At 40.8% G+C, this 18,095-nt stretch overlaps 2 protein-coding genes across 2 annotated transcripts in view; one reads left to right on the plus strand and one right to left on the minus strand.

The window, feature by feature from the left end:
- The window catches only part of CUL1 (cullin 1), a 56,055-nt gene extending 41,177 nt beyond the window's left edge, over positions 1 to 14,878 (plus strand). The window contains exons 10-22 of the mRNA XM_059818327.1: positions 3,071 to 3,178; positions 3,274 to 3,380; positions 4,575 to 4,623; positions 5,168 to 5,299; positions 5,851 to 5,968; positions 7,295 to 7,371; positions 8,136 to 8,267; positions 9,670 to 9,762; positions 11,103 to 11,150; positions 11,242 to 11,324; positions 12,467 to 12,572; positions 13,343 to 13,456; positions 14,343 to 14,878. Of these exons, the coding sequence (XP_059674310.1) occupies positions 3,071 to 3,178; positions 3,274 to 3,380; positions 4,575 to 4,623; positions 5,168 to 5,299; positions 5,851 to 5,968; positions 7,295 to 7,371; positions 8,136 to 8,267; positions 9,670 to 9,762; positions 11,103 to 11,150; positions 11,242 to 11,324; positions 12,467 to 12,572; positions 13,343 to 13,456; positions 14,343 to 14,423 (1,248 nt within the window). The 3' untranslated portion in view covers positions 14,424 to 14,878. The remainder of the gene's footprint in view (positions 1 to 3,070; positions 3,179 to 3,273; positions 3,381 to 4,574; positions 4,624 to 5,167; positions 5,300 to 5,850; positions 5,969 to 7,294; positions 7,372 to 8,135; positions 8,268 to 9,669; positions 9,763 to 11,102; positions 11,151 to 11,241; positions 11,325 to 12,466; positions 12,573 to 13,342; positions 13,457 to 14,342) is intronic.
- Positions 14,879 to 17,529: 2,651 nt separating this feature from the next.
- The window catches only part of EZH2 (enhancer of zeste 2 polycomb repressive complex 2 subunit), a 50,731-nt gene continuing 50,165 nt past the window's right edge, over positions 17,530 to 18,095 (minus strand). Inside the window, exon 20 of the mRNA XM_059818266.1 lies at positions 17,530 to 17,746. Coding sequence (XP_059674249.1) covers positions 17,686 to 17,746 — 61 coding nt within the window. The 3' untranslated portion in view covers positions 17,530 to 17,685. The remainder of the gene's footprint in view (positions 17,747 to 18,095) is intronic.

The raw sequence follows: 18,095 nt of genomic DNA on the forward strand, positions 1-18,095 counted from the left end.
TTAAAGTAAGGGTCACATCATTGTGTTACTACATTTTGGGGGGGGGGGGGGGTTTGTTTGTTTGGGTTTTGGGTTTTTTCCCCCTCTGAGTTTTTGCTGTCTGTCAGGATGTCATGCTGCTTGGAAAGGTGGCTGTGCAAATACAACATCCTACACTTACAAATACACACAAAAGTCCACTGTTTCAAGAAGCGTTATCTTCAGTAGACTGTATTTTATTTCATCGTTTTACAGACTTCTGACTTGGATAGGACTGTGTGGAGAAAGTTTCTCTTGCTTTTAGGTTTTTTGTGAATGGCTTTATTCTATTTGGAAAAGCATGAGAAATGTAAGAGGAAGAGACAACCAAAATGGTTGGAGAGGTCACAATATAAGGAGCAGGTCAGGTCTTCTGCAACACTGTGGTCGTTTAGCCATATAATTGGCTTTCTTGATTTTTATCCCATAACTGTAATTTCAGATTCAATTTTGTATTGATTAGAGTTGAATCTTAGCAACATGAAGTTGTTTAAACCCTTTGCTAACCTTTTTGTCTATAGACAATATGACATTTTCTAGTAAAAAAAAAATAAAATGGAACATTGCACAAAGCAAAACTAGGATAGAACATCGATTCTGGTAAATTTTATTTAAAATGGGGTTTAACTTTGATTTCTGACACAGTTCATTTTAACCTGTTACTGGCCTCAGATGTTCTTGAAATAGCTTCATATTAGTAATCATTAAAGCAGTAATCTGTAATGACTGCATGGAGAACAGTAAAAACTTTAGGTTTTAGCACAGATTAAAATATTTTACATGTGTGTAGTGTCTTTTTGTTCACTTCTGTAGTTTTAAGTGTGTAGCTTTTTAGCAGTGTTGATCTTTTATGAATCGCGACGTAAGTTCAGGATTCTTCAGCTTCATTTGTAGACGTCACCTTAAATTTTGAAATCAGATGTGCTCCATGGCTGACACACCCCCTTAGTGGTCATCACTCTGGAATTTCTTTCTACTTAGGCCTCGAAGAATTTTCCAGAAAAATGAAAGCCCTTTCTGCAGGAATTAGTTCGTCTTTGAGAGCGGAGAAGCCTGAGATTTGAACGTATTAGTTCTTTTGACTCCAACCGTTTACAAAACTCGTCCTGATCACGACACTTTTTCTTGTTTCTTCATCTTTCTCTTTTGTTCCTTTTCTTTTTCTACACATTTGCTCTTCATGTTCATAACGGTATTTCTGGCTGACTGCCTTGGGAACCATCTTGCTTCGTCTTCCAATATCCTTCACACCACTGTATCGCTATTCATCATTGCCTCGTTAGCCCTCTATCACACTTAGGTAGGATTGATTCTGCCAAACTTCATGTATCTGTACTGTGTCTAAACAGATAATCAGCTGAGCAAATACTTCTCAGTTTCTCTGTAGTCAGTGGAGAGAAACAGTCATACCAGCTTGACTCATCTGACCTATTTTAGATTTTTACTGCCGAATGAGTTGCGCTCGAGACTCCATTAACCATATTAACGAGACTGCTCTTCAGTCAGAAAATTACTGCTTTTAGTGCCTTTGGTTATTTTATTATTTTTTTTTTGAGTCCTTATAATCAGTAGATGCCTTTCTGAATGTCCTTCAACTCCACTTGAGTTTCTTGTTTGGGAGGTTCTCAGTAATCTCAGTTCTTTATCGCAAGCATGGCATTAGATCGGTGATCCATGTAGTCTCTGTCTGTCTTTAGTGGCAACAGGAAATGTTTTTCAGGATCCTGATACAACCCTGCCCTTCTTTTGCCATTTGCTGCCAGCATCCAAAACTCTTACCATAGGAATGTTACAGGAGTACCTCCATGCCCAGTGCTTTTAGTTTTTACACAGAATCACAGAATCATTAAGGTTGGAGAAGACCTGTAAGATCATCAAGTCCAACCATCACCCCAACCCCACCATGCCCACTAAACCATGTCCCACAGTGCCACGTCCACACGTTCCTTGAACACCTCCAGGGATGGGGACTCCACCACCTCCCTGGGCAGCCTCTTCCAATGCTTCACCACTCTCTCAGGAAAGACATTTTTCCTAATATCCAGTCTAAACCTCTCCTGGTGCAACTTGAGGCCATTTCCTCTCATTCTGTCTTTGTTTATGGACCTGTTGTCCGTGAGTTTGTCTAATCCATTCTTGAACCTGCTGTTATTAATCTGCTTCCAACAACCTCCTGTGGCAGCAAGTTCCAGAAGTCCACTACCTTATATGTAAAGAGGTTCTTTACTTTATCTGTCTTAAACTTGTTGCCTATCACTTTCATTGAGTGCCCCATAGCTATAAAATGTGACTTTTAGTTGTGGTTGATCTTTTCATCATCCTCCTGATTTTGTAAACCTCGGTCATATGCCCTTGCAAGCTTCTGATCTCCAAACTGAAGACTTCTAGCCTTTTTAGTCTGTTGTATAGTAGCTGCCCTGTCTGCCTGGTGTTTTAGTTGTCCTTCAGTGTTCCTGCTCTGACTCCGCTCCATCCTTATTGAGATGCAGAGATCAGTAATTGCACCCAGGACGCAGCCTGTGAGTGCCATAAACTTGATGTTTATTGGCGTTTGGCTGCCACTGGGTGTTGAGCGGGTAAATTTTAAGAACTGTCAACAATGACTGAGGTCTCTGTACTATGTTGTACCTATCGGGGATACATCTGTTACGTTCTTACTACAGAGATTTATTTTGAGGGTTTCTTCTTTAGCAACTGCCATTTTATGATTGTCCAGCTCTCTCAGGGCTGATTGGAATTAAGCTTATGTCTTTGAAAATGTCCTTCTCGGAAATGTTTGCAGCGGTTGGGTATGTGGTTTTGTCTTCTTTTGTACTATATAACGTAGTACACTCTGCACTCTGGTTGCTGTAAATGAAAGCTTGTGCTAATGTAAGTCAGTCCTGGACGTAGGACCTAAACTAGTCCGGATACTATTTTACCTTTAAAATATTTCTAATGTTTGCAGACTTTGCCCATAAAAATTTTCTTGGGCCAGTGAGTAGCTCCATTTTGGAGGAAGTAGGAAGCAGAAAGACAACGGGTTGCAAAAAACAATCTCTCTTTATTGCAGGATCCAAAAATGTATGTACAGACAGTGTTGGATGTCCATAAGAAATATAATGCTTTAGTCATGTCTGCATTCAACAACGATGCTGGCTTTGTGGCTGCACTAGACAAAGTAAGTATATGTAGTGGCATATAGTGAACATTTTTTTTTTTTTTTCTATTCAGTGTTTTATGTCCCAAAATTTCACTGTCTTTTGTGATTTATAGGCTTGTGGTCGATTTATAAATAATAATGCAGTGACAAAAATGGCTCAATCATCCAGTAAATCCCCAGAGCTACTGGCACGATACTGTGACTCTTTACTAAAGAAAAGGTACGTCTTCCAAGACAAATTCTTATTTCAGGTTGGCTGTTGTTTTAAAAGGTTTTAACATATGAGGTTTTATATTGTGTCTTCAGAAAGAGAACTTAACGTTTCAAGAGTTAATGATACCAAATTCTGAATATAAAAATTTCAATGGGACCGTTCCTAAGGATTATATGGAGTTTACTTTTCTTTTTTGAAGAAGACAGGGGAAATAATAGAAGATCTAAGACTTTCTTTCCTTGTAGGAAACTAAGTTCTATTTTTCTCTAATAAAACAGCAGGGGTGTTTAGTTGGTGGGTTTTTTTTTCCCCCCCAAAATTTGAGTTGTGTTTATATCTTGTAAAGAAGAGACACGCATTCCCTTTTTCCGTTAAGACTCTTGCTTTCCTCCTGTTGTTTTCACTATATCTTCTTCCATCTTCCATCCATTCCTCCTCAATTTCTATTGAGGAGGACAAAAACTCTTTCTAACCTCTTGTGGTGCATAATTTAATTAAGGTATTTAACTTCAAATGATTCAGCAGCTCGTACATCGAGTTGGTAGTGATTCAGTTCATGCTGGATTGGTGTCAGTTTTGTCACTGGCAACTTCTCTAGCTGTTTTGGGGGAGGAAAAAAGCCACCGCCAAACAACCCAAAACCAGAAGAACTTGCTCACTTTTCCCTTCCCCATCCCCTCCTTCCTTCAACAAAGGATTTATTTTCCCCTTTATAAATACTAGCATTCTGCAGGGTAGATTTGGGGTATGCCTGATGGACAAGCATGATATGGAGGAAAACAACGTGCTGCCACCTGAGCTCTCACCCAGTGAAGACCCAGTTCTCTGAGCTGTTCTCTTTTCACTGTGCTATCTAAGATAAGGAATTAAGATAGCATTTAGCAGCTGAAAAAAGGCAGGAAGAGAGAGAGATCCATGTTTAAGCTCATAAATCCTGAGAAGTATCAGGCTATCGGGAAGTCCCGAGCAATTCATGGTCCAGGACTTCAACCTTTTGTTTAAAAATCACGTACTTCAGAATCGCTTACATGTGGAGTAGTAAAGCATTCGTTTCATTACACTATTTCCTCTCTAAAGAGTCTTTGATCCCAGAGCTACTCAAACCGTGTTCCTTTATTTATGAAATGTCCATATACATCCATATGTTGTTTTAATTCAGCTGGTTTGGGACTCATTAAAAATGCACTTCTTTAATTGCAGCTCAAAGAATCCAGAAGAAGCAGAATTGGAAGATACACTCAATCAAGTGGTAAGATCTCTGTAAACACAGTTTTCTTCCGTGTAAGCGTTGACAAGTTAGTACTATTCGATTGTCACACAAGTCAGATGAGAGAAAGCCTTTTATTTTGTACGTTTGATTTCATTACTTAATATTTTGGCTTTTCTTAATCTTCATCTCTGTGTGGCTTGTTGGTTGTATTTTTTTAATAAAAAAAAAGTCCTTTGCAGCAGATTTAAAGTGGCTAAATGGAATTTATGCTTTTACTTCATTTTTATATACACATACTATATATATATATAATTTCTATAATATATTTTTATAAAATTACGTATACGCACTACATAGTTATTCATATATAGGGTTGTACATGTGGAATATACAGTTAATGTGTTTAAAATAGTATCCACATTTAAAACGAAGACACACACCCAAAAAAACCCCACCAAACAAAAAATCCCGCCCTTAAAAATTGCAGTGCAAATGAAGTAGCTACTGCTATGGCTTTTTCAAGACAAATGCTTATGTAATTTTTTTTTTTTTTCTTTCTTACAAATTATCTTGGCTTTTCCAGATGGTTGTCTTCAAGTACATTGAGGATAAAGATGTGTTTCAAAAATTCTATGCTAAAATGCTGGCAAAAAGACTTGTACATCAGAACAGTGCTAGTGATGATGCTGAGGCAAGCATGATCTCTAAACTAAAAGTGAGTATTCCATGCCTGTCCCATGATCCACCGTATTGCAGGCCTTCAGGCTGCCTTGGAAAGCATTGATGTATGTCCTTTATTATTTTACGTACAGTAGAAAAAGACACAACCTAGGTCTTTTTCCTTTTTTTGTTGTTGGTTTGTTGGGTTTTTTACCTCCTAGGAGCTTGTAGCACATGTCTGTGATGGAGTTAAGCTTAATTATTCTTGTCCAAATGAATCACATGGATATAATTAGCCAAGGGAATGTTTGCTGAAAAGCTGCTTAATTTCATTAACCCTTGTTCATTCAGGGTCAAGCAAAATATGATCTAATATTCTTTTAGTAGTCTGTTTCATTGTGTGTTTTGCTTCATTTTTAAAGAAACTTCTCTTCAGTTTTTGATGACAGTTAAAGAGCATGTCTAGTTGGGATCAGTATTTAGAGTATGGGAAATACTGAACTTTGTACATCTTCTTTTAAGAAAATAGGCTCTGATACTTTGTTCTTCTCCTTCTCCAATGTCACAAATGTGTCTTGCTGACCTACCTGTGCTTTTAAAATACAGCAAGCTTGTGGTTTTGAGTATACCTCCAAGCTGCAGCGGATGTTCCAAGATATTGGTGTAAGCAAGGACTTGAATGAGCAATTTAAAAAGCACCTGACCAATTCAGAACCGTTAGATTGTAAGTAACACATTTACCTAAGTCACTGTTGAGTAGTTTAGCTTCCTCTTATTTCTACAGAGCTAACTATATGAGGGAAATACTTGATTTTGTTGTCATAACCCCAGAAGTTGGGATTATTTTGACCAAGATAGTTAGGATTTTTAAACTAGTCTTTTAGGTCTGTACTTTGTCTTCTCATAGCACTTGGTATCTTCTGTTATGAGTAGCCTCCTCCTGATTTTGCAGCTCATGTTTAGGTGTGTAATTAAATTAAGTTGAATCCTGTCTCTTATTTTTGTTAGTTTTTTTGATTGGAAAGATCACAGAATCCTTAAGGTTGGAAAAGACCTGTAAGATCATCAAGTCCAACCATCACCCCAACCCCACCATGCCCACTAAACCATGTCCCGCAGTGCCACGTCCACACGTTCCTTGAACACCTCCAGGGATGGGGACTCCACCACCTCCCTGGGCAGCCTCTTCCAATGCTTCACCACTCTCTCAGGAAAGACATTTTTCCTAATATCCAGCCTGAACCTCCCCTGGTGCAACTTGAGGCCATTTCCTCTTGTCTTATCACTTGTCACAGAATTACTATGGTTGGAAAAGACCTGTAAGATCATCAAGTCCAACCATTGTCACTTGGGAGAAGAGACCAACACCCACCTCAGACGTTTTTCTTTAAACAGTTTTGATTTTGAGCACAACATAGCTTAAGTTCATACTTGTGTGAAAGTATTAAGGAGAAAAGGGTGTTGTGTTTTAGGTTGTGTCAGCCCTGTCACTTTTTTATAAAAGAAGTATTTTTTTCATTGAAGCACATCGAAACAAACTCTTTAAAGAATTGATAATTTTTTGTTGGATTGTATTTAGAGTTGTGTTTTGTCAGGCTTAAAGTTAACTAGTTTCTGTATGATTCTTGCTGGCTTGCCCAAAATGCCTTACAAGTATAAATGTGGGATGTTTATTCTTGCAGTCGGGTACTCCAGAGCGATGAGTTTTAGTTACACATAAAAATGAACGCTTACAATTCTTACACTCCCATGTTAAAAGAGAAATCCATTGTGGGGGTAGAAACAGGGTAATAACTTCTACAAATGAGAAAAAATTGAGTGACTGTCACTGTAAATCTAAAGCTTTCCAACTGCAGCGACAGCTTACATGAATTCCTTTGTTTTGTGGTCGGAATAAAAAAACCACGTATTGCTTAATGATTTTTCACCACGTTAGTTTGAGCAAAAGGCAGAACCATTTCTTGTTTGTGCTAGAACTGGGACTGCGTGTTTGAAGAGGGGGTGGGAGCAAGGGGGATCATGCAGCTCAGCCTCTTCACCTCTCTTCCAGTGGATTTCAGCATCCAGGTGCTGAGTTCTGGATCGTGGCCCTTCCAGCAGTCCTGCACCTTTGCTCTGCCGTCTGAGGTGAGGCGCTTGCACTTGGCTCAGCCAAACGGGGAACGATCAGGCGAGAAATTCGTTTTACGAGGCCGGTGTCTCCTCCTCTTCTGTTGTGTGTCAGAGAGGACTGGAAGTGTCTCTCGTGTCTGCCTGTTTGGCTGGAGGATATTTGGAACTAGATAAGTGAGTAAGGTAGCAGGAGGGAACTGTATGAAATACATAACTGTTTTCTCCTGTGGAAAGACGCTGGGTGATGAAGCTTTCTTCAAAACATTCAACAGTAACTGAAGCAAATCTTTGTTAGCATATTTTTCTGCGTATACTTTGATTTAAGAAACTTTTTCCTGCTGTTGCTTCGGCTCTGTCCAGTAAAATCTTAAGATACTATAAACATCAGTTTTCTGTCAAGTGCTTATCTGGAATAGACAAGATGTGAATGCTTAACATGAGAAAGAAGTTTAACTGCTGTTACCTGGAGGATGAGGTGGTTAAAAGAAATCACCTTTCTAGCCTTGCTTAATGTATCGTAAAAGGAAGAACGGAACTTAAAATGCTCGTTTAGGTTTGTATTGTTAACGACACTTTAAAGGGGAAACTTGTAACAAGGGGAAATTTTCATCCAATCTGAAGAATTTGAGTACTCTGGATTTCTGTTTGTCTTACACAGACAACATGGCAGTCGAGGGTGATCAGATTTGATTCTCCTGTGTTGCTTCCAGAGCGTGTTCTAGTAATGATAAACGAAGGTAAATATTCTTTATTTATTTATTGTTGTTGTTTTTATACAGCTAGAACGGAGCTATCAGAGATTTACTGCATTTTATGCCAGTCGTCATAGTGGAAGAAAATTAACGTGGTTGTATCAGCTGTCCAAGGGGGAACTGGTTACCAACTGTTTCAAAAATAGATACACGTTACAGGTAAGGGTAACGCCATGCCGACAGAAGCGCTTGGTGCTGGTTGCATTCGGAGGACTGGATGCAGCTGATCATTTTAAAGCCATACGTTCACGCTTTGCTCCACTGCTCTTAGGTTATCTGGATGAGCTGCTCGGCCCCTTTACTCCTCATTTGGAGATAATTGCTTTTCCTTACTTGGAAGGACCATTGTGCAGATAAACGTGTGTAAAATGGTGAAGAGTGTAGATGTTGAAGTAGCGGAGCTCATGTGAATACCTGTGCCCGCACACAAACTAATTGTAATAGATAATACAGTGAATTGAGCCGTATTTTATTTGTATGTCAAAATATTCATTAACGGTATGTAACGATGTATCACAATTAAGTATTTTAAATCATTCAGTTCCTTAATTGGGGGGCGTGTGTGTGTACGTTCATATGTCTACACGCACATACACATTTAGCTACTATTTACCATGCTCACATGCATTCATTAGCTTTACTCCTGTGAGTAACGCTGCTGTCTTTAAATAAAGCAAAGCACAGATGCAAGAGCTGATGGCTACAGATCTGTGGATTACTGAAGTGAACATAAATGTTGGCCCTCCCCAGATGGTTGTTGGTGTTCTGATTAATAGAACCTTTATTATACGTTTGATTTATTTACTGTAATGTTACTTAAGACCTATGTTTAAAAGCAAATTGACTTAGAAAAGGGAATCTATAACTTGTGGTTTAAACAGGTGTTGAACTGTGTTGTGCGAGACAACCGCAACCTCTTTGCGTAAGATCTCATGCTGCTTACGCTTTCGTGTCTGCTTTCTCTCGAAAAGTAGACAGAGGAGAGGAGTTCACAACAGTGAGAAGGAACAAGATAATCTCAGGCTTTGAACTTGTCAGCAGCATATGTTAACCCCGTGGTGAATGACATGAATAAGCCACTGAGAGCTGCCTTGTTTATAAATTTGGTTTCATTATTCTGCCGGAGTTGGGAGGGTTGTGAGGATGAATTCAGTAGTCTGTGTAGGCTTTAATGAAGATTAAATGGGTAAGAGTCAGGGAGCGACAGCGGGGAAAAAATGAAAAATTATATTAGCAACTAGAAAGATAAGGCTTTGACACCATAATAGAAGATATGATGAAGTGTCTGCAGCTGGTTAAATGATCATGATCTTAGGGTTTATGTTTAGATAACGCTGGAAGGCAGAGTTCTGGTTGTGTAAGTAAGATCAGATTTTTCTGCATTGTGCAATGATTAGCACTAGTTGGCTCTTCTCTGTGGTCCAAACGTTCCAGTATATGTGTTTAACGGGTGAATTTCAGCCTGTTCAAATTCAGAAAGTATGTTGGTTCGTTCTCATTTTCTGTTTTGTTTTTTTCTTCCCCCCTCTCCCCTTCTTCCTCTTTTTTTTGGATCCGTTAGGCATCCACATTCCAGATGGCGATTTTACTGCAGTACAACACAGAAGACGCCTATACCGTGCAGCAGCTGACAGACAGTACCCAAATAAAAATGGTAGTGGCTTTGCACGTTTTTACCACGCTCTTGTGAACGAGTCTTTTGGTCTTCAGGGCTCTTCCCGCTGTCGTCAGAAATCGGGATTAGACATGCTTGAAGGCAGAGTCGGTTTCTGGCCTGAAGGAGACAGATGTGCTCTATTCTTGGTCAACTTACTTTCCTGGTTTGCTTTCCCGTAATCATAACCGCTTAGTCTTCTGATGAATCTTAGTGTGTTATATGCTCCTGTTCATGGCTGGAGTGAATTGTCTAGCTTCCTGCTGAGCTCTGGTAGTTAAGTTTTCAGGGCTTCACTACATACATTTTAATATTAAAAGGCCACGTTCTAGGAAAAACAGCATTTTCCCTAAACGATTGATCTGCGCGTCCGTTCTTTACATCTGAAGGCTTATATACATGAACGTAGTAATATCTGCGGTTTCGTTGGCTCGCTCTCTTTTGTGGAAGAGGTTCCCTCCTTTTCTTCCCAAGTAGACTTTATGACCCACAGTTTATTTGGCATCTGTGTCCTTTACTGGTAGGTTTGAATCAAGTCTGCTGGGACTTTGGGAAAGTTAGGCAATTCCCAGTCAGCGAGATCTTTACTTTTAGAAATGTATATCTAGAAAGTTAGTGCTGCCGCTGGTTTGCTGTAAACCCAGATGGGGTCTGATGGGGGTGCCATTTATTATAGATGCTTGTTTGCAAATATTTATATGTATTTATTTACGTAAAAGAAATATTTGGCCCAAATTATGGTTGGACCAGAATAAAACTCTTTATACAGCTGAAAACTAACTGTATGAAACCCAGGTTTCCGCTGCGGTAAAATCGCAGCTTTGCCAGCCTGCACAGAACGTTGACAGTAGCGTAGCCCTCTGGGTGACCGGTCGGCGACAGTAACCGGAGCAGATCCGTGCTGTAAGCGAGGAAAGCAAAACACATTAATCAGAAAGCAGAGGGTGCTTGCTTTCTGAGGTTTAAGCTTGTCATGGTATCTATATTTGCATGGTTTGGGGAAAAAAAAAGACTGATTTCTTACGCTTATAAATCTGCTTGCAAAACAGCTCCTAAAACAGCAACTGGAAAGATTCTGTCGTTGGGAGTTGGTCTTTCTAAAGAGTTTGATGTTATTTGACCGACCGCAAGGGGAATATGTCCTAACACCCAAAAAGGGCCTTAATTACATCTTATTTCTGTGAACTCGCTCATTTTTACTGCCTTTTTTTTTTTAACTCATTTTGCAGTGTTCTGCACTCACTAGTTCTTAGTCTAAATCTGTGTATTCTTGCTGAAGTATTTAAGTTAGAGCAAGGGGCTGTCTGTCTGCTCTGATAAGATTTTCTGTAATTTTGTAGGATATCTTGGCACAAGTTCTACAGATACTGTTGAAATCAAAATTGCTTGTAAGTACTTCTTGCTCCTTTTTTTATGACCTGCTTAACATTCAGCAAAAAGTATTAGTGAATATTTATTTATTTTACGCATTTCTTGCAGGTTTTGGAAGATGAAAATGCCAACGTTGATGAGGTGGAGTTAAAACCAGATACCTTAATAAAACTGTATCTTGGTTATAAAAAGTAAGGAAAAACTTCAGCAGCATACATCACTTGTGTATAACGGGGAGCATCCTCCTTCTCTGCTCTCCTTTTTGTTCCTTGATTCTTGTCTAATGCTTGTCTTAATTTATCTCTGGTAAGAAATTGTGCAGGTTTTTCCCAGGGTGCATGACTTGCATGCACTCGGCAAAATACCTTTTATTTTGTAAGGTTACGGTAGTGTACAGTGACGAGCAAAGGTCAAAGTCTTAAACGTTCATCCATTAGAGATAACGTGAGATGATCAGCAGGCTCATCGTAGAGCTTCAGAGCATACAGTGATTTGAAAACTTCATAAACACCATTTTCAGTAGGTTTTCTTACCTGCTTTAACCAGTGTTGCTTTCAAGGTTCCTGTATTTTAAGCTGTTCGTAGTACTGTGGTGACTTTTTATCACGCTTACCAGAGCGTAGACGTAAACGCACATAAATTCAGTGCGGAGTTCAGTACTTCCTGAAGATACGATCTCAAGTGAAAGAACCATTTTAAAACCTTTCCTTGTACCTCACTCTTCATCTGCTTTCTTCCCTCCTTGACCAATAATTAAAGGTTTGAGAATTCACGGTCAGTTACGTTAATGCGGTGACGGAAACAGCTCAGCCGTTCCCAATTTATGTGGCACAAGACTATGCTAAATAAATTAACAGATCCCCTCTCCACCACAGCACAACAAAAGGATTTCTCCACATTATGGTCAGAATCCAATCTGTAAATTGGAATAGTGATTCTCTTTCCACTGACTTTTTGTCCCGTTCACTGCCTGGAAGCTTCTTACTAAACATCTTTCAAATACAGTGTCCTATATTGCGCTAACTTGACCTAACAGGTCACTAGGTTGGATTCAGTAAGTCAAGAAATACACGACCAACCACCAAAAAGGTATTTTGGTTTTTTTTGGTTGGTTGCATTTTTTGGCTTTTTATTTACTACTTTTTTGAAACTTAATTTAAGATTGTCTAAAATTTTCAGAAGTGGCCCAGTGCCCTTTTGTTGTAAAGTAATTGTGGTGGTATGGCTGTTATTTTGGAGTTGGGTTTTTTGGGGGGTTTGGGGGGTTTTTTGTTTGTTTGATTGGTTTTTCAACAGGCTAATTGTTTTACTAACTTCCGTTTTTTCTTTACAGCAAAAAATTAAGGGTAAACATCAATGTGCCAATGAAGACTGAACAGAAGCAGGAGCAAGAAACTACACACAAAAATATAGAGGAAGATAGGAAACTACTGATTCAGGTGACTTGGATTGCAGAATGCTGCCGTGCTATGAACTTAGAATTACAGCTTTGTAATCCTTTAATGAAGCTTACTGTGGGGTTTTCTTAATTTTTATTAAAAGACAACATGCCATTGCAGTGTTGGAGCTAAAAATGAATTTAGAATGCTCTTGAAAGCGATACGAGTCTGTAGTAGACAGAAAGTAGACAGAAAATATAGAAAGGCGGGGTAGGACGCGGTTCTTCACATTTGTTCTAACACCACGTTGATGAGCATTTGGGTTCCACGGATGCCCGCAGGCACCACCAGATCTCCGCCCTGGGGGAAAACGAGTAATGCCGAGGCAGTATGAACTTCACAGTGTTTTTCTATCAGTTCATTTGGAATCTGTTTGAGAAGCAAAGGGGCAGGGGAAGGAAATACAAATGTACTACTAAGAGCGTCACGTAGGGGTAAATACATAAAGAAGGCTTTCTTTTACGCAAGTAGTTTCATGTCGCTCTTGGTACCGGTTGGTACTATAGTTAGGGCTGACCGTAAGCAGAGTAGTTCTTAAAATTCATGTGTCAAACCCACTCCTGATGACTGTATGCTACGCAGAATCCGAGTTCTTAAAGTCTGCCTGAGTAGCTGACGTTTGTAGGCATGCTTCTCCCCATCTGGTACTCAAGTTTGCTGTGATGATGCTTCTGCCCTAGCAGATGTGTTCTGCTAGGGAAGTAAAATGGCTTTATCCGGGAGGATAAGTGCTTTGCTCCTAAGCGCACCTTTCCGACTTTGCTGCGCAGGCTGCTATTGTGAGAATCATGAAAATGAGGAAGGTTCTAAAACACCAGCAACTGCTTGGAGAAGTGCTAACACAGCTGTCCTCAAGGTTCAAGCCACGAGTTCCGGTAATTAAGGTATGTGAGAAGCGCACCTCTGAACCCCTCTTCCAGGAGGTGAGGAGGATACAGCTAGACAAAATATATCCTTCTGAATTAAAACGGGAAGCTAAGGAGAGAGATGGGCTGGGTAAGGATGGATTTTTTGGAGTGGTAAATAAGTAGGACATATTTTAACCGGAAATACTGTATTTCTCTTACGGAAATATGCGTGTTTCGTGTTGTTGGCGGTGCTACAATAGCAGCTTGAGTGCATCTTGTCATATCAGCACCAGCTCACAGCAGCCTCTGCTCCAGACTCACCTCTTGTTCCTGCTCTCCAGGCGGTGGGCCAGCTCAACGCAACAGTTCCCGATCTCTTCTAGAATAAAGATGTTGGGGAGGGGGGCGTTACGTTTGCTTGTTGTCATCGGTTTGTTCAGTGGTCCACCGACGGTTTTTACATCCCATGACAAGGGGATAGGCAAGGAAAAAACAGGCAGTGGAGAGCCGTTGCGTAAACCGGCACCAGGGCTGGAAGAGATGCACCCAGTCGAGTCCTGGAACAGGCAGCTAGTTACTGCAACTGCTCTCTTTAGTAACAGAACAGCAGGCGCTCTGCGTCTTGGTGTAACTCTTTGCTGTCTTACTGTGAAGCTGCTCGGCACACCGATGATGAGGTGATCTCCCAGCCGCTCCCCTGGGATGGCGTCGAGTAAGCCCGATTCAGTTTAGTGCATTAGTGAGGTCCTCCGCTTGGCTGCGGTCAGAAACGGGAGAGCCAGTTGCCGTGGTTTGTGCCCTTCACCCACTCCGTCCTCTACTTGGCGTGAAATGCGGTGGCCAAAATCGTTCAAAGATTGTAGCAACCGCGGCGAGGGCTTTGCTGCCAGGGTCGCACCGCTTACCTTTGTTTCTCCCGCAGAAATGCATCGACATCCTGATTGAGAAGGAGTACTTGGAACGCGTAGATGGTGAGAAGGACACCTACAGTTACTTGGCTTAACGTTTTTATTAGCAATTACTTGACTGTGTGACACTCGGCAAATAGGTATGTGATGGCAAGAATGAAAGCACCGGAACTTCATAGCAGCCGCCCTGCTGCCATTTGGACCTCCCTTTTTAATAACTGAGACCAGGACTCCCATCAGCCAGTCTCAGATTTACATCAGAACTGCTCAGGATTGATACATTTCAAGTATGTAAATACGGACACCAATGCCATTTAACCTAATTTAAGAACAGAAAGGAATCAAACCCTTCTCCTTTAAGGGTTGCATGCTACTGCATTTAAATCAATACATTGGCTATATGGTAAACAGCTGCCGTCACGGGCAGCACTTATAAATGTTGGCAGCACTTTGAGAGCGAGTCGGAATGGACCCATGTGTAATCTGCTATGAAAAACCATTTGTATAGTGTGTTTCATTTTTTAATGTGTGATAAATAAAAAACAAAATTAAAAGATTTCTGTACAAGTTGCATTTGGTTTTATTGTTTTAAGTTTCATGACTTATCTTTCTAAATGTAAATAAAAGGTATAATGGTTATGAAAGCGATAGAAACTCGTTTTGCTTTTCCTCCTTTTCCCTGTTTTCTGGTGAATTGAAGCACATTTTGTTCTCTGAAGAAATTAATTGTTGTCTGTCATCAAATGCACACGTTAGCTCTTGTTTAAGAGGAAATGTCCGTGCTTTGAAAAGTAAGTTGTGATGATTTCACAAGATGTGCAGTATAGAAAATACTTAAATAGACGTGGCGATGCTTGGTCTGAAATTGGAACTGCTTTTAATATCATTCGGTGTGCTATAAAATGCATCGCACCTGCCTAAATGCTGCCCTGAATAAATAAGGTTCAGCCTCGTATTTCTTTGGCTAGAACAGACAGTTGAGGGTGTTCCTAAAGATTAACTCCCAGGAAATGCAGCCTGTGCTGGGAATTAAAGCATTTTTGAGTGTTAATGCACTTACATTGATGGATGGGGCTTCGTTCCATTCTTCTCATAATGTTTTGTGTTCATTATACACATGTGAAACGAGCATTTTGCTTGTAGCAGGTGGAAGCTAATGCCACCATCCTCACAGCTCGCTGTTTTGTTAATTCTTGATGGTGCTAAGCACCAAACTGCTGCAGCCAGACCCTTTTTTCCCCTTGGAATTGGTGATTTGTTCAGTGTTTGTTCTGGCGTGGAGGAAAGGGGGCCAGGTTTTGTGTTGAGACTGTTTTTCCCTGATGGAAACCTGTTTTTTTGTGGTTGCAATTAGGCTTTGACCTACCAAAATGTCTGGGGTTTGGGGTTTTTTTAAGAAAAAAGACTGCCAGCTTGAATTACAGAGCGGTATTAGATGTGATCCAGACTGGTTTTGGAAAATGGGAGAAAGTCTCATCCCCACTTCAGATGTTGCATGCTTGCTATTCCTATTCTGAAAGCACTTTAATTGCACTAAAGACTGCTAGCACAGGTAATGGAGCGCCTTGCCGTTCAATTTTCAAATTGCTTTTTGAAATTTAAAGAGCGGAGTGCTGCTTTCTGAGCTGGCGGCTTTTTTTTTTTAAGATGCTGTTTTGTGTTTTGTTTTTGTAAACCCTTCTAGCAGAAAGTTCGGTGCTCGTGGGTTGTTGTAGTGGGATGTAAGAGCGGTAGGGTGACAGAGGAGCGGGGCTGAATGATGATCGCGTGTGGGAGGCCAGGAATAACCTGCTCTGAGCAGCCTCCCAAAGCTGAGCCTTCACCCATCTCTCATTAAAGCAGCGTTGTTTCGTGTGCTTTGTATGCTGTCTCTTGCAGAGCTCTGTTCTTAAAACCCATCTGCTGTCGATCCAGCTTCAGCCAAGAGCCGTGCTTTACCCAAAGAGGGAGAAAGTAAGTAAGTAAGTTAGTTTTGACTTTTGGCCTTTTTCCTGATGAGTAAGATAAGGGTTGTGAATTCTTAGAGCAGGACAGCCTCTGGCAGCCGACTCCTGTACCTGAGAGTGTGGAAGCAGGCAGCGCCACTCCAGCTCTCCCCGCCGAGTCGGAGCCTCCTCAGAGCAGAACCGACACGGTCACTGACAGGATTTCTGGAACTCAGTTTCGCAGTGGTGTTTTGACGTTAGCCTTGAAAGCAGTTTTGCAAAACTCCCACCCCAGCTGTTTTGACTGGAGCATCCTGTTCTATGGAGCAGCAAGGCTGGAGAGTTCATGCTCAGCTGGCAAAGCAGAAATAAACAGGCACCTAGCTGCAATCTAAACAATTTCAGATAAAAACATACATATATAAAAAAAAATTCATAGGAAGAGATAGTAACTAACTGTGCCAATAAGCAAAATAGCGGATGCCTGCAGCTAAACAAGCAGCATAAATGGGCTTGGGCTGATTGATGCAAAGAGAAATGCATGTGCAATTGCTGTTGCATTCACTATTCAGTTTGCTGCTTCAGGGAAGCCACAGCTGATGGTTCCCGGTTATTGGAGCACCGCTGGCAGTTCCCTTTTCAAACGATGCAAATGTGGCCTCAGCTGTGTTAGTGCCACACTGAGTGAACAGAGTGAAGAGATGCCTGGCACCGGCTTGGGCAGGTGGGTTGCCGTTAGTCTCGTAGGCAGATAGAAGGTTTGCTTCTGTCACAAATTTGTCTTGAAAGTAGGGCTCTCCAGGGGGCTTGTAAGGGGGGGACCCTTTTCCCCTCCCGTTAAATACATCTACTGCTCCTGGACAGAGCCCCTGGTAGGACTAAGGGCTGATGAGACTTAGCAAAAGTAGAGGAAAACTTTAAAAGAAGTAAGCGCAGTTGATACTGCGACAAGAGGTTGGCTGTAGCAGCAACTGCGGGAGTTTCTAAACTGCAGCTCCACATTCAGCCTGACTGCTGGCTCCTACCCTGCTCCCACCTTCATCTTAATCTTAAATGTGACCTTAAGTAGCAGACACATACAGAGTTGCCTTTGCTCAGAAGTTGGAAGCGAGTATTCCCCGTGCTGACACAAAATTCCCACTCGGTTCCAGTAAAAATGAAGAAGTTCAAGTATCCTTTATTCAAGGTTGAAAAATGTACCACACCACATTATTGCAAAAGTTCATAGGTACAAAACACTTTGCAGCTGGTGAGAAGGCAATAAAAAGTTGTTTGTTTTTTTTTTTAAATTTGTTACTATAAATTACTGTTACAGTACTTTGCAAATACAGAATTTCAAATTGCATCATTTTTATTTTTCTAAAATTGCCCACAGTACTAGAGATTCCTGAAGATAAGGCAGCTGTTTGTTTAAAAGAAGAGGTAGCTGGTGTCAAGGGATTTCCATTTCTCTTTCAATGCCCACGTACTTCAGGGCATCAGCTTGGCTGTATCTGCAATGAAAAAAAATAAAAAAACAAAAATAAAAACCCAGTAATGCTGAACATTTCAGCTTTGCCCTTCTGACCTAACAGCACAGCACCACAGCCTGGCACGCTCTCGGCTTTCCCATCGTTTCCTCACCAGCTGGGGCCTTTATTCCTTGTGTGATTTGCAGGTGCAGAACAACCCTGATCACTCGAGAAACTGCTTTGAGAGGAGTTTGACCAAGAGGAAGGTAAACCACTAAAATTCCACACTTTTTTGCCTTGAATCTCACAAGGCAGAAGTTGATTTTAGCTAGTGGCAAGCAACTGTATTTCTCAAGGTTGCCTTACACAGTATTGTCACTGGACAGGTTTG

Source organism: Gavia stellata, chromosome 6 (assembly GCF_030936135.1).
Source record: "Gavia stellata isolate bGavSte3 chromosome 6, bGavSte3.hap2, whole genome shotgun sequence".
Taxonomy (NCBI): domain Eukaryota; kingdom Metazoa; phylum Chordata; class Aves; order Gaviiformes; family Gaviidae; genus Gavia; species Gavia stellata.